The following is a 15935-nucleotide window of genomic DNA, read 5'->3' on the forward strand; positions in this document are numbered from 1 at the left end:
TGCAGGCAGAGCAGACATGGGATAAGCAGACATTGGATAAGCTATTACCTCCCTCCAGATCCCCAATCATACAGCCTGTTTACACCCCCCCTCCTGGCTTCCCAAGGCAGGGGAACAATGCAATAGGGACAGGCTCGTCCAGTATTCAGGTTGTTTGTCCCCAGTCAGAAGGTTGTGAGTTCAAACCCCATTGTCGGCAGCCGACCCATGAGTAAGATGCCTAACCCCTACCTGTTCCTTATTGACATTTATCTAATTTCACTGTGTGTATCTTCTGGGAAGGCTTCTGTTCAACAACGGTAAACGTTTGCATCCTTAATCCTTATTAAGTGTACTACTACTACTTATTCTATAAATAAGCAAGTGAGCAAACTCACCCAAAATAAAACACTTATTTTTTCTAGCGCTAAAACTGCTATTTTATACTACTTATTCCATTTTCTACAATAAATCAAATCGATTATAAATGTATTATTAATAGTATGACGTAAGTAGTAGTAAGGATTGTAGTTGTAGCATGAAATATATGGACTCATATACTCGTTTGCCAGCTAAAATAGTAACACAGGGCTATGATTTGGTTAGTGGGTTCTACAGTGGGTTCCAGGACTTGACTTCCGAGGAACCAGATGCCATTAAGTTGTCAACAGGCAGGAAGATGATCTGATCTACTGCTGTTATATTCGACGATGAACAGAGAGAGGCAAAGTTAAGAGAAAATGGACTGAAGACTTACGACACCATCCACTTAACTAAATCTCAGAACTTAACACGTCTAAACCATATTTGTATGAAAATACAAACTGTATCTCCAATGTTTCCAGACAAGCTGTTGAAAACATAAATAGTTTGACAAGAAGCCAGAGGGCTACAATATCTTGGCCAAGCAGTCTACCATAATGTCTGAGATTACACTGTGCAGGTTGTTAGATCAAAAACTCTACAAAGATACAGTACAGAGTCTGGGTTATGCTGCTTGGAGATGTTATGTAGCTGTGATCCAAACAGGTCCCAACAGCTCCAAAACAATGTCTGCATATTCCAGAGTGGATCAAAGCCAGGCCCCATTCCTCAGTTCCCCAGCATTACCTTAATGGGTCTATGAAACTGGTATTACAAACATCTCCTCCAGCCCCCAGTCCCCTCATAGGAAACCCTCTGTATTTACTTTGGTCTAACAAACTGTGGACGATCGGGAAGTTGGGCAAAATAATATTCATAGAGATGACCACCACTGTGAACCATTTTTTTAACAGCCCATGCTTTTCCACACCAGCTCTTCCTGTCTGTCTGTCTGTCTGTCTGTCTGTCTGTCTGTCTGTGGCTAACCCCCCCCCCCCCCCCCTTTTGACAGCGTTCCAAATGTTCCACGACTCAGGAGCCAGGAACCAGGACAGCAGAGCCTACCTCTGATGATGTTGCACCTCTTCCGCGACTTGGACTGGACCTTGGTGAACCTTCCCTTAAAGTCCCCGGGCTCGAACGTGTCCAGGGACAGGGTGGCCATGTGCTCCAGCACCACGCTGTCCTGGCCGAAGCTCTGGCCCCCCGGGGGGTCCAGGTCGGCATCGTCCGCCTGCTGGTCCGAGGAGCCGCTGTGGGTACTCTTCACGTCCTCCTGGGACATGGTGGGGGCGGACGGAGGTCAACTCGCTCCTGCCAATACGGTTCTAACACGAAACCTCCAGGCTGCACCGAGACTTCACTACATGCTGAGGTTTTTTCCAGAGAATAATACTAACAGCACACACCGGGCAAAAGGAAAAAAAAACTTGAACAAAGGTGGGGCTGACAGGTAGGTGGTCCAACGTGGATCAATGTGGAACGACATCAGGTGATAAACTCCTCCGTGTTGTCATCTCAGCGAGGAGGAGGATGACGTTGTCTGTGTCAGCAGGGAACAGGGAACCTGCAGTCCTCCCTTTCTTGAATATTGAGCCTCTTCCTTTTTCTCCTGAGCTCTATTCAACGCAGGCTTTGAGTAAGCTTGGCTCGTTCACTCCGCCTCCGTCTTCCCCATCTTCGCGTGTCTCTCTGTGGCTCTTCTCAGGGCAGGTCTCTCTTTCCTCCCCCCCAGATCCTCCAGGGTAGAGGGAGTGTATCTCACAACAGTCCCCAGCTTTGTGGTCGTTACCCTGGGGTGACGCTCCCCTGAGAGTTCACAGTTTTACTTGCTGCTTTGTTCCCCCCTCTCTCTGTCTCTCTCTCTCTAACTCTCTTTCCCTCCGACAGTCCGACCTGTCAGGCACTTCTGTTGACAAACCGCAGTTCTAGGAGTGGCTTTTTCGTCCTCTCTCGGACCTGATTTCTCCTGGCTCTGCCCTCACCTGTTCTGACTTCTCCCTCTCCCTGTTGAGAGAGGCTGTGAGCTGCTGCAGCCGCAATATCTCTCTCTCTCTCTCTCTCTCTCTCTCTCTCTCTCTCTCTCTCTCTCTCTCTCTCTCTCTCTCTCTCTCTCTCTCTCTCTCTCTCTCTCTCTCTCTCTCTCTCTCTCTCTCTCTCTCTCTCTCTCTCTCTCTCTCTCTCTCTCTCTCTCTCTCTCTCTCTCAGGTGTGGAGAGCGAGGGAGGTATCAGTGACACCCACGTTACTCGATTGGGTGGTTTGGGAAGTTTTGTCTTGAACTCCCCCGATCAGCCTCCGCCGCCGCCCCCACCGACGGAAAGACTGCTCTGCAATGAGGTTAACCCCGGCCTCCCCCCGCCTTCCGCTCCACCCTCTGTCCTCCTACTCCGCCCTTCCCAGCGCCCGGCCACACCCCTCCGCACCACTAGTCTCCAGGTCAGGGCCTGCCCACCTCATCCGTTTGGCGGGGTAAGGAGGGCGCACAGAATGGCACACAGCTGTCAAGCACTTACAAATCACAGACACATGCTAGGAACTGTGCGCACCGGTGTGTGTGTGTGTGTGTGTGTGTGTGTGTGTGTGTGTGTGTGTGAGAGAGTCCCCTGTCGTCACTTGTCGGAGCTGTTCAGCCAGTTACAGTAACCTCATTGTGTCGGAGGTGTAGGATTACTTCAGGGCGGGGTGGGGACGTCAGGGGGAGGGGATTACCCAAGACAAAACACAAACAGGAAGAGACTGACGAAATGGAGAAGAGGGACGGACAGAGAAAGGGATAGAGAGACAGAGACGGGAGGGGAGAGAGACAGAGATAGAGAGAGAGAGAGAGAGAGAGAGACAGAGGGAGAAAAAGAGAGAGAAACAGAGACAAAGAAAGAGAGTCATGGAAAAAGAGAGAGACAGAGAAAGAAGTTGAGACAGAGAGAAAGAGAGACAGAGAGAGACAGAGAGAGACGGAGACACCGAAAGAACGAGAGAGAGACAGAGGAAGAGAGACACAGAAAGGAAGAGAGAGAGAGAGAGAGAGAGAGAGAGAGAGAGAGAGAGAGAGAGAGAGAGAGAGAGAGAGAGAGAGAGAGAGAGAGAGAGAGAGAGAGAGAGAGAGAGAGAGAGAGAGAGAGACAGAGAGAGAGAGAGGAGTGGGGGGGGCCAGTTACAGACAGGGTTAATTCAGGTCACAGGGGGAATCGGGTCAACCGGCCTCCCAGAATGAACAGCCACATCTCGGTAACACCGCGCTTTCGACTCGCAGGCCGACTGGCCCCACCTGGTCAAACAGGATGCAACCAGTCAGGCGTTGGCATGCAGAACTGGATTGTCCGTCGCACATAATTGCTCCGTTGAAGGAAGTGCAGAGCAGCCCGGCGAGAGCCTGTGGCCGGCTACATGAACATAAACAGGTGTTTAGCGGGAGGTCAACCCCATGGTGACTGGTGTGAGATTTGAATTGGGTTTTACTGTAGAGGGGAAGGGATGTGGTTCATGTAAATCGCGGTGTCTTTGAAGAGCTCCTCCTGCGTTCGAAAAGCCCAATCAAAAGGACGATGTGTCTGTTTACTGCTAATTCACTCAGGGCTCTAATGAATGACATTAGAAACAACAAGTACTATTTAAACACTCCCCAAGGGCAGTGGTCCGAATTGACAAGCAAATAATGAGTGCTATTGACTTACTGACACTGTATTGCTCTAACCAAACTAGGTCCCTTGCTTCCGCTTGCCATCAGATTCGTGTGAGCAAGCAGCCATTGGCCAATCCAGCTTCCCGTTCCGCCCTTCGATCCAATCCGACCAATCACAGCTCCAGCTCCGCCCGATTGGCCAGTCCAAATCGGAAGCACCTTGCTCCAGGCGAGACGGAAAATCAAGGCTATTGACTGATTATTCTGTAACAGTATCCAATCCCTAAATTATATATTTAGGCTCAGCTCGTAGAAAGAATATGGTTAAGGGAAAAGGTTGAATGATTGAATGAATCGTGAGGAACTCGGGCTACAAATACACGTTTTTTTTTCATGTTCTTATTGTTTTCGCTCCAGGAGCTGTGAACTGGCATTCCCTGCTCGTGGGAAGCAAGAGAAGGGAAATTGCTTTGCAGCGCATTAGGATAACACTACATTTCCTGGTCCACCCTCAGCCCAGCAGCAGGGTCATCAACCACGCTAAAGGGCACGTTTTAGAGACCCTCCGAGCTGCGAGAGACACTCTCTCCCACCACCACCACTCCTCCTCTCTACTGCTGCCCCTGTGCTAACCTCCACCTCCATCTGCTGGCAGCGCTCCTCCAAGGGGGCAGAACCTGACTGTTTAAGACACCGTCACCATGACACCTGGGCCCTCAGAGTAACACCGTGATGTTCCTGACGCGCTGACGGAAATAGGCTCGGTGGCCTCATTGCTAGCGGAACTGAACCCACTGGTGGCTGTGCCAGCGCAGGAGAGAGTCGGATCTCTATGATGATGGCTGTAAAGGAGAACATGCATTGCTGCCCCTTATACCAGAGGTGTGAATTGGAAGAAATGTGACGATTCGATAGTATTGCGATATTTGGGCCACGATTCGATATTATTGCGATTCTTAACATATTGCGAAAGAGCAAGTATTGCGATTCGATTTTGAACAGAATCTATTTTTCTCCCACCACTACCGCGTACTGCTCCCGGTGTTGAGGAGCAGGTGAAGCCCCTGTTTCAGTTCAACTTCGAACACTATGAGAGTTAAAGGGTGTGTTCCCGGCGGAGACCTCCCGGCAGGAGCGGGGCGGTTGTGTTACTTTGTGATACTCTTTTTAGTACCGTTGTCGTCTTTGAGCGTTATGATGAGGGAGGGTGTATTTGTAGTGAGCAACACACAGTGGCCTTATGCTATAATTGTTTGCCAAACATAACAGCCGCTGACCAGGCAGAGCACCGCGCATCCACACACACCTCGCCCCCGGTGTCCCTTCGAAAATAACACAGAGACACCTCTCAAATAGTCTCAGAAGACATGGTCTTATTTTAGGACGAGTGACAAAAATGGCACGGATTACTCTGACTGTGGGACTTCATGATACAAGGCATATTAGCATGTTTAAAAACAAACAAAAAGGTTTTGAGAAGGAACTCATCCAAGAGTGACAAACTGACAAACAACTGCCATCACCATCTTGACTCAAACAAACACAGAGAAATCAACTGCCAAAATCCTGACTGAGGAATGCATTACAGGTGAAGAAGACTTCACACGGTACATGGTTATCTACACAGGTGGTGTTAGTCGTCCATCGCTCCTCTTGACAGTTGACAGGCAGGCGAAGGGTTTGAAATGCATGTAGGAGAACAGGGTGCCGAGGGCTGTTGAAGCGGCGTGTCACTCACACACACACACACACACACACACACACACACACACACACACACACACACACACACACACACACACACACACACACACACACACACACACACACACACACACACACACACACACAGCCACCACGACTGGCTGTGTGAGTCTGATCAAAACCAAGCAGTTCTGTCGAACCTTGCTCAGGGGGAGCCCTCTTCATTGGGCTGGCTCCTTCCTTCACTACACCAACATGCTCTTGCGGTACAGGACAGCCACGCGACCCTGCTAACCGAGCTCCTGTCCCCACAGCTGCTATTATTAGCTGAAGGACTCCTGCCGAGTTGTTTACTTCATCAGTGGATGTTTCTTCCTCAAGCGCCTCTCTCTCTCTCTCTCTCTCTCTCTCTCTCTCTCTCTCTCTCTCTCTCTCTCTCTCTCAGTGAATGACAGAAAGAAAAGGGTGTAAAGAAATATCCATTCGATTGAAATCTATTTTCCCCCCAGATTGAATAGACATTCATTAAATTGAACCAGTGTCATTGGACACTCTCTACAATAAGAGTACATTAAGCTTTCATAAACATTAACTAATGCAGTCATACGCCTTGATCAACAGCTAATTAACAGTGACATTTTTTTAATTAAGTCTTACCCCATCTTTGAAAACTTGTTAGACAGCACCTGTCTTTTCCTTTTTAGCTTAGGGGCATACTGAAAGAATATATCCCATTAGAGACGTTGAGTTTGATTTGTGTTGATGGTTTCCTCATTGTCAGAGCTTCTTTAAAAATTGTTCGCCGTTAGTGCGGCATAACACTAGCATGACAATGTCGACCACATTGTGATGTCAGTCAGTAACAATAAGATTATGAGGATTTTTTTTAAACATATTTGTTTTCCATGTGAATATAGGCCCTATAAATACTTTAATATTTTAATATTTTGACTTACTAATAGGAACAGGAGTAATAATAATGTTAATATACAAACATAAAAGACACAACTCCCCTTAGCCCTAAAGCAGTCCAAAAAGGCTTGGCGCTGTTCATACAAATCATCCATCTTTCTCTGACTTGTTTTCTGTTCAAATCGGTGCAGCAACAGTGCCCCCTTCAGGCAATGCGGGGTACATGCTGTTGTACAGACCTTTCGAAATTGGAGGGCACATGAAAGTCATGTTGTTATTATGTAATCTGTGAGGTGTGGATGGTGTGTGGCTGCCCAATTAAATAAGACAATCCTCTTATTTGTTTCATACTCATACTCATTAATACCAACATCTGTATGTGAACAGGCGTTCAATAATTTAAATAGTATTCATATTTCTATTCTGACATTTCTGTTCAAGTTATCCCGTAAACAAAACAGCCGACACCCTACCGCAAAAACACCACATAATAAATAATCTGTCAGTTCCTGAAATAACAAAACAACAAAAAGCAGATTAAACTCGAGTGTGAGCTACCTTGTAAAACCTGTCTACAACAAACAAGCTATCAACAAAAATAATAGATAAAAGCAGATTTCTGCAACACATGATACGTACAAACCGACTACATGATGGCCTGATGTCAGACTGCACCAGTGTGCGTCTACCACGGCCCGGTCCCACGTGATGAATAATGTAAACACCACCGCGGGCCAGGGCGAGGAGTGGGCCACGTCCCGGCCTCTACCCAGCCATGTGTTAATCATCGTGTGTGTGCGTGCGTGCGTGTCTGTGCGTGTGGGTGTTTATTGGTAGACCCAGGTCACTCGGTGCTGAGGCTGGCTGGTCTCTATGGAAACAGTGTGAGTGGGGCAGCAGAGCACGCTGCGGTCTACGAGGTGGGATGGATGCTATTCCCCAACTCCTTCTGGTGTCAGGGTGAATCATGAGATGAGTCAGAGATAACACAACACCACACCACACTGCTGTCCTCGGGTTGGCTGCTGAGTCCGGAAGATGCTTTTAGAATTTTGTATTTTTACCTTGTGAAAATTGACCGTCCCACCAAGCGTTTTAATACATAACCCTGAATTATTTAACTGCCTGACGGACAAATATATCCCCTCCACTGGTGGCAGGTAATCCTTCTGGACCCAGGTATAATTCATTCATCAAAGGTTACCCTTCACCTCAAATAATGTCCCTTGAAAAACAGCTTTGCTCCATGAGTCAGCGTCTATCGTCCTATATTTGAATACGATCAATCACAACAGAAAGCGCTAAGCGATGAGTTGAAAAACGCTACGTAATCACAATTAATTAGTATTGCCACATACCTCTAATAAACGTTATAGCTGTGTGTATCCGTCTGTGTGTGTGTGTGTGTGTGTGTGTGTGTGTGTGTGTGTGTGTGTGTGTGTGTGTGTGTGTGTGTGTGTGTGTGTGTGTGTGTGCGCCTGTGTGTCTGTATCTGTGTGTCTGTCTGTCTGTGTGTGTTTGTATGAGCATGTGCACATATGGGAGGGTGAGTGAGTGAGTGAGTGAATGAGTGAGCGAGTGAATGTATACAGGCAAGAACAATGGCGTTAACTGGGTCGCCGTAGTTGAATGACCCTGAACAGCTGGAGGAGCTAACACCAGGCGGGGGTACTGGTGGAAGAGCTCAGACTGAGAGCTGATTGGCCCAGGGGCCGGGATGGGAGTGGCCACCCGGGACATTTATAGGGGTCAAGAAATAGCAGATGACAGGAAAGAGGACCCACTATTATAGTCTCTATAATAAGCAAGGGCTTTTCAGTCTAGCCTATACTTGTTTTGATATATGTTGTGTATATGATATATGTTTTGTATGTTTAGGGATGATTTAAGATGAATAATACTGTATGCATGTTATGTTGATGTTGTGGTTGAGAGACTATTTTTGCTTTTTATCTTGTTTATCTTGTTTGGGCTTTAAAACGTATGTGGGATGAAACAGCTTTTTGTCAACCCACACATGTACCACATAAAGACAGCGACGTCAGCCAAAGCCAACGCATCAAGCCAGGGTGAGCAAACGTTCACAAACATCCTCTTAGGAACAGAACCACTAAACAACAACAACGCCGGGCCTATGTACGACCCTGTGCAGCCATAGGATGACAAAAGCAATCGAACCAGACCATGGTGGACGAACCGTCCATGCATTACACACACATGGGCAGGTCTAGACCGACAGACAGTGGCCCAGACACATCACTCAACACCCTACAGAGAAGCTAGACCATAAAGAGCAGATGGACCCTATTCGAGTGTCTTGTTGACTCACAGGCACCACGACGTGTATCACGATGAGCTAATACCACGATGAAGCGGCAGTAATTCGCTTTATTCGTGGATGCTGTGTCTAAAATGAGAATGGATAGGTGCTCATATCAACAACCCCCACCCACCCCAGCTCGTGCCTGGTGTGGGTAATTACTACGGCACGAGCCCTAACAACAGAGCGGTATCGCGGGCACGCGGTCACGTCGTGTTACATTGTAACGCGAGCGGAGCTCACACAAGTCGGCTCGTGCGTGTCGCCGTGTTGGCCCTTTGTGAACAGCTGGTGGTCGACACTAGCTCGTGCAACAACGAGCTGTAGCTATAGAGCTAACGGTGTGTGTAGCCGAGGAGCTACCGCCAGCCTCCCTTGGCGGCTCGGTCGAGATGGAGGGTCTCCTCGTTTCAGGGACCAGCGCGCGAGACACACACACAAACACAGACCGCTGACGTCATAGACTCGTTAAACAACAGTACCTTGAGGTGTTGGGCCTGTCCGGTCTTCAGAAGACCATGTCCCGAGGCGACGGCTTTGTTTGTGTAGCGGCGGCTCTCTTGTTTTCATCAATCCGTCTCGTCTCCTCCGAGAGTCGTGTCTCTTCGGCTGACAGCTTCCAGAGCTCGGGATGATGGGAGCACACCCTTAGCAACCAATCAGAGGCCGCCTTTCTGGGCGATGAGGCGAGGCGGGTCAGCGATTGGCTCGCCATGCTGTCTGTTTGGTGTGGCGCGCTGCGGCCCCGCCCTGTTGAAACACCTGCCGCGGGAAGATGCTGAGCTGCAGGTGTCGATCAGTGGGAAGAGGAATTTATCCAAATATTAGTTATATAGCACATTCTGTCGAATCGAAAGTCTGTTTAATGTGTGTTCGTCGCAGATGACACGTGAGGTGATGGAGTGCTCGCTAATAAGGCTATTTTGCAACAGCTTTGTGTTTTAAAGGACTTCATTAGAAAATGCTATTCATATTCGTAATGAATGCATTCTAAAATGCGTCTTAAGCGGCGGAAAAGTCAATGGGTTGTATGTTAAATTCATCCCTAAACTGAGACTATTTATCTCAATTTATCTATTACAAAGTTTGCTTGTGTGTGTGTGTGTGTGTGTGTGTGTGTGTGTGTGTGTGCGTGTGTGCGCGTGCGTGTGTGTGTGTGTGTGTGCGTGTGTGTGTGTGTGTCATTGCACAAGTGTTGTTCCTCTGTTATACAGCTTTAATTATTTTCAGCCACACAATGAAATGAGCATTGGCATTTCTTGCATATTGCCAACATATTCCTTAAAATGAAAGACTCAACCTGTATCCAGCTCTACAACGCATAGATCTTGAAAATGTTATTTATTGAAGGCTTATTATGTGACTCATGAGTTCATTGCAGACTTAATCAACTGTACCGTAAAGTTAACAAATGCAGAGCAAGAAAGTCAAGGATCACTTTGTTTTGTCCTATTTATTAAACATAATTTAAACCAGTTGCACCACATTGAAAAGGCAGTGGGTCCACCATGAACATAACTGGACGTACCAGAACATAAAGCACAGACGCAGAAGATGGAGCTGTGATGCCACCGCACCAGACGTTCCGAGGCTTATGAGCAGAGTTCAAACCCTGTGATTCCCGTCTTGGTTGATAAAAACTATACAGATCGTCGTCTGGGTGTTCTTCCATCTGCTACCTCCATTCGCTACGGAAGAGGATTAAGGGCCATATCTTTTTGAGTTCAGAGTTTTAAGTCAGAATTCTGACTTTAATCTCAGGAAATAATCACATGTGGCCACAATCCTCTTCTGTAATTCTTCAAACAAAAAAAACGAATTTGATCATTTTGCCACTTCGGTCATCGTCTAACCCAACATGTAGGCTGACCTTTCAGGACAGTATACTTCAACGCATCGCAAACAACACGGTGGACCCATTTACATATTAGAACGGTACAAACACAAATAAACACAACAACAATAGCCAGTCCTCAAGTGTAAATGTACATATGCACAGCATAATTTTCAATGATGTGCCTTGGTATTTTCTCTGTTGCTGGCAGTCATTACCTCCATTCTCTATCTAAAATCTCTGAGTTCCCTGCTAAATTGTTCTTATTCACTGATGATGTCTTCGGACAGGAAGCTTCGAACCCCAAGGCAAATAAATCATACAAAAACTTCACAGAGGCATTTGTGAATTCATCGTATCGTTGCTCAGCCGGTATAAAAAGTATAAACACAACATAAAGTACCAACTTTTGAACAGTCCATTGGCCCTCATACAAACGGTTGCAAACAGCGGGAAATTAATTGAATCGACTTTTCTTTCTTTGTTTCGATGCGCAAACATTGTGTATGTGGCATCGAACCGAAGTCGATGGATCCTGACTCAACTGTCAAAAATTCTCCCCATAAATCGAGTGATTGTCGTTGTGAGCTCTGCTGCAGCGCAGGTCCTCAATGTCACACGTGCAGACAACAAAGTTTGTGCATAATGTACACTAGAAGGACCTTTATAAAACCAGGAGAAGTTATTTTACAGACCAACTACAGAATTCACCACGATGAGGTGGGGAAAAACAAATGCTACCGAAACACAAAGCTGTTCTTTATTTAGTAGTCTCTGATTGTCATCTCTGCCCCCTCATCTTAACAAACCTCTTTTAAAAAAAATAATAATAATCGTATTATTGGTTCAGTTTGGTCATTCAGGCATAACAATTATGAATCTGTATTTTAATTAATATGACATAATCATATTAAATATGATACATTTCTTTGTTGGTATTGAATTAAAACTACAAAATAGCTTTCGTAAGATGTTCTGGATGTTATGTTGAGCACTCTAGTAACAAAGTATTTTTTTTTCATAATTTGGTTCATAACATCTCCTCTCCACCTCAATGTGCAGTGAGAGCCCTTCTCAGCTCGTGGTGACGACACTAGCACGCGGAACAACATATCACCGAATAACACTCTGTTTGTTTGGCTTGGTTACATTCTGCGTCACCGTACCCATAGCTTACAGTTGCTCAGTAGTTTCACAGTCTTAACAGAATCTTTTTTTGCCACTCACTTCAGAACGGAGTCGCGCTTCCCGCTGCGACAAGACAAACGACGCGACATCTACATTCCGCCGTGTGCGTGCGTCTGCGACGTGTGTGTTGTTCTTCAGTCAACGGCAATCCACTCCGACCCCCACACCCCCGCACCCCCCCCCCGAACCCCGACCCCACCCGTACACGACCGCTCCGCCTGTCCCAGCCGCCAACCCCGCACCCCCAAACCCCGAACCCCACCCGTACGCGACCGGGTTGCCTGTGCCCCGGGCACCCAACCCGCAGTTTCAGGGGTTTGGGGGAGTGAAGGGGGAGGGGGGGGGGGGGGGGGACCCCATGGTCAGCCGTAGCGGGGGTCGGCGGTGGCCAGCGAGGCCCGGGGGAGGTAGACGGGGGCCTGGTAGCAGAGGGGCCGGGAGTTCTCCATGCAGATGGTGGAGGAGGTGAGGCTCTTGCGGTCCTTCTTCAGGGTGGTGCGGCGCTGCCAGCGGCACAGCAGCAGCTCCACCTGCTCCCGGAAGAAGCTGGTGGTCAGCGTGTACAGGATGGGGTTCAGCGCGCTGTTGATGGGCAGGATGAAGATCACCACCCAGCTGGAGATGGTGCCTGCACGGGGCGCCGAAGGGTCAAGGGTCGTTTAGAAAACAAATTGCTACAGGCCTGGGTTCTGATTGGCTCGAAGCTGTTGCACGCTTTATATATCAATATAAACATGTATATAAATATGTATAAACACACACCTGTGACCACAGGACAATTTGTTTTTAGAATCAATGCGCCGCCAATCTCAGAGTATGACAGCTTGGGTTGCTTGGCAACCATTTTGCTGTGTTGAGGAACTGTATTGATTAGCATAAGAATGATGATTTGCTTACAATGAATTTGTTTATAGTAGGCCTAACTGTTTTAGTGACCACTTGGCGTATGACACAACAGCGCCCCCTGATGTTCTAAAACATCGATCAGGTCGCTTCAGCAGATTTCCGTTCATGTCAGATCAGTTACATTTAAATTAATCTAATGTCTAATCTAATATAATTGGACGTGATTTAAATGGGGGGCTGAGCGTGGTGGCCTGGGTGTTTCACTGCCAGTCAAAAGGAATTTAGTAAAATGCCAAAAATCGAAATGATTGATTACCAAATGCCACCCCAGGGAATTTTGGTAACACCAAATTGAATTACTATAATTTTCTATAAATTATATAAATTAAAAGTGTGTTTTTTAAAAAGATGCTGCATAAATGATTGCGTAACAATCTCATTGTCATTCTTACCCGGTATCTCCACCTTCAACAGTGAAAGAATTTTGACCAGGAATATCGGTATCCAGCAGAGGGCGTCAGAGAACACGATGAAGAAGAAGCGGTTGGCCACGGCCACGTCTTTGTGCAGCCTGTGGCGTACGTCGGTGGCGTTGATGCCGGTCTTGTAGATTGAGTAAAACATACTCGAGTAGGATATGGCGATCACCAGGAAGGCCACCAGATTAAGGCCTGCAGAGACGCACATATACACACTTAAAACAACACACAAATAAATGAACAACTCAGACACATACACACATACTACATTGTCATACAATAAATTGTGGCTTTAAGGTAAAAAAAACGCTAATTCGTTCAAGTAAAAGCAAAAGCAGACTCAAGAGCTTATCAAGGGGTTAACAGCTGCTCAGGCACAGGACAGACTGGCGGCAAAGCGAAAGCTTTGAGACGCAATCTTCTGGAGGAGTCAGCAAGTTAGTTGCAGATTTCAAAGTATATCAAAGATGACATATAATATTAATATATGTATAATAGATGGGCAAGCATAATAGATACACACACACACACACACAGACACAGACACAGACACAGACACAGACACAGATACACACACACACACACACACACGGACAGCTCCACTTCATCAACTCATTAACAAAGTTCCTCGGGGGTACCCCCTAACTAAGAGGATTGATTGCGTTCAACGTGACGATCTGTTTATCGTAAGTCTGAGACCGGGTGTACAGCAGGAACACGGGGCCTTGGGTGGACAGGTTTAAGGGGGTCTCGGGGGTCCCGGGGGGGGGTCCCAGACAGACAGGGCTGAGGGGGTCTGGCTGGCGGCTGTTACGACGGGCTGTGGGTGGCTGCCACTGGCTAGCCCGCGCTGCCTGTGATGTGACGGCTACGAAGCGCAGCGAGGAGAACACCCAGTGAAGTTTGGGAGATAAACAGAAGCCCGCTGAGGAAGCTGTTCTGGAGTCAGATACGACGTACAACTAAAGATATCATATTTGCTGGGAATCGCTCCGTTTTTTTTTTAATGGATTTGCATTTTATAATGGAAGACGTCCTCCTGTTTGCTGAGGCTTCAACTACTTCAGTCAAATCTCGAGGATGCTAAATGGACTAGATTTACATAGTGCTTTCTTAACCAGTGGCGACTCAAAGCACGTTACAAAATTGCCTGACATTCACCCGTTCGTGCACACTTTCAGCACGCAAGGCGACAGCCGGCTCGCCAGGAGGAGTTAGGGGGAGGTGTCTTGTTCAGGGACACCTCGACCCTCGGATACTCAAACTAGCATCCTTAGGGCTACCAGCGAACCCGCTCTACCTCCTGAGCCATATACCTCCCAGGTAAAGTCACCGAGGGCGAGTGTGGCAAATGACTCTGCTACACAAAGCATCTGCAGGGAAACATCGAACGTACACCGTAGGACACCCTTTAAAGGGGACCTATTATGCTTTTTCGACTTTTATGACCTATAAACGTTGTTATAATGATTGATAGTCATGTTTAACCATACACAAAAACCGATGTAGATTTTCGGGAAACTCTTCCTCTCATCTGGGCGCTTTCAGGCTTCTCTGTCAACGCTCCGTTTCGTCCTTCTCCGCCCCCTCCTGCCAACCCAACTCCGTTGTGATTGGTTACCTTCCTTGAAGCGCGCGCGCGGGCAGATTGAACCAGGTATATGGGGGCGCGGCAGGAGTGCCTCTACGTAGATGTTTTCCCGGAAATGTGAACAAGTGAATCGCAAACGTTGTCCCGAGTGTTTAGCGCTCTGCACAGTCAGCCACCCCAGACTGTCAGCAGGGAATACGCCGAAATGCATGTACGTCCTTATTTGACACTTTAGTATGGTTAAACATGACTATCAATCATTATAACAACGTTTATAGGTCATAAAGGTCGAAAAAGCATAATAGGTCCCCTTCAAGCCGACCCTTTTAAAACCCCAGAACGGGCTCCTCGGGGTACCTAGGAAGATGACCGTGGAGTAGCCCTTGGCCATGGGCTTCTCCTGCCGGTCCGAGTGCAGAGGGAAGCAGACGCCGTTGCGGCCGTAGTAGTTCCCGAAGACGTCCTCGTTCATGAGGGGCGCCACGGCGATGAGGAAGCCCACCAGCCAGATGGAGGACAGCATCGTCTGCAGGGGGGAGGGGGACACGGGACGTACCAGGGGGACACAGGGGGACATAGGGGGCAACAGGGGGTAACAGGGGGACACAGAGGGTAACAGGGGGACATAGGGGGCAACAGGGGGACATAGGGGGTAACAGGGGGACACAGGGGGTAACAGGGGGACACAGGGGGTAACAGGGGGACACAGGGGGTAACAGGGGGACACAGAGGGTAACAGGGGGACACAGGGGGACATAGGGGGTAACAGGGGGACACAGAGGGTAACAGGGGGTAACAGGGGGACACGGGGGGTAACAGGGGGACACAGGGGGTAACAGGGGGACATAGGGGGACATAGGGGGTAACAGCGGGACACAGGGGGACATAGGGGGTAACAGGGGGACACAGGGGGACATAGGGGGTAACAGGGGACACAGAGGGTAACAGGGGGTAACAGGGGGACAGAGGGGGTAACAGGGGGTAACAGGGGAAGACAGGGGGACACAGGGGGTAACAGGGGGACACAGGGGGTAACAGGGGGACACAGAGGGTAACAGGGGGACACAGGGGGACATAGGGGGTAATAAGGGGTAACAG

General features: G+C 48.1%; 1 protein-coding gene across 4 annotated transcripts in view; it reads right to left on the reverse strand.

Annotated features, from left to right (window-relative positions):
* Nucleotides 1-12272: 12272 nt before the first annotated feature.
* Nucleotides 12273-15935, reverse strand: part of rxfp2a (relaxin family peptide receptor 2a) — a 53507-nt gene continuing 49844 nt past the window's right edge. For all 4 annotated transcript variants that reach the window (XM_056595061.1, XM_056595063.1, XM_056595062.1 and 1 more), the window contains 3 exons: nucleotides 15195-15363; nucleotides 13220-13438; nucleotides 12273-12549 (listed from right to left, as the gene is read on the reverse strand). In XM_056595061.1, the coding sequence (XP_056451036.1) occupies nucleotides 12284-12549; nucleotides 13220-13438; nucleotides 15195-15363 (654 nt within the window). In that variant the 3' untranslated portion in view covers nucleotides 12273-12283. The remainder of the gene's footprint in view (nucleotides 12550-13219; nucleotides 13439-15194; nucleotides 15364-15935) is intronic.

Source organism: Gadus chalcogrammus, chromosome 7 (genome assembly GCF_026213295.1).
Source record: "Gadus chalcogrammus isolate NIFS_2021 chromosome 7, NIFS_Gcha_1.0, whole genome shotgun sequence".
Taxonomy (NCBI): Eukaryota; Metazoa; Chordata; class Actinopteri; order Gadiformes; family Gadidae; genus Gadus; species Gadus chalcogrammus.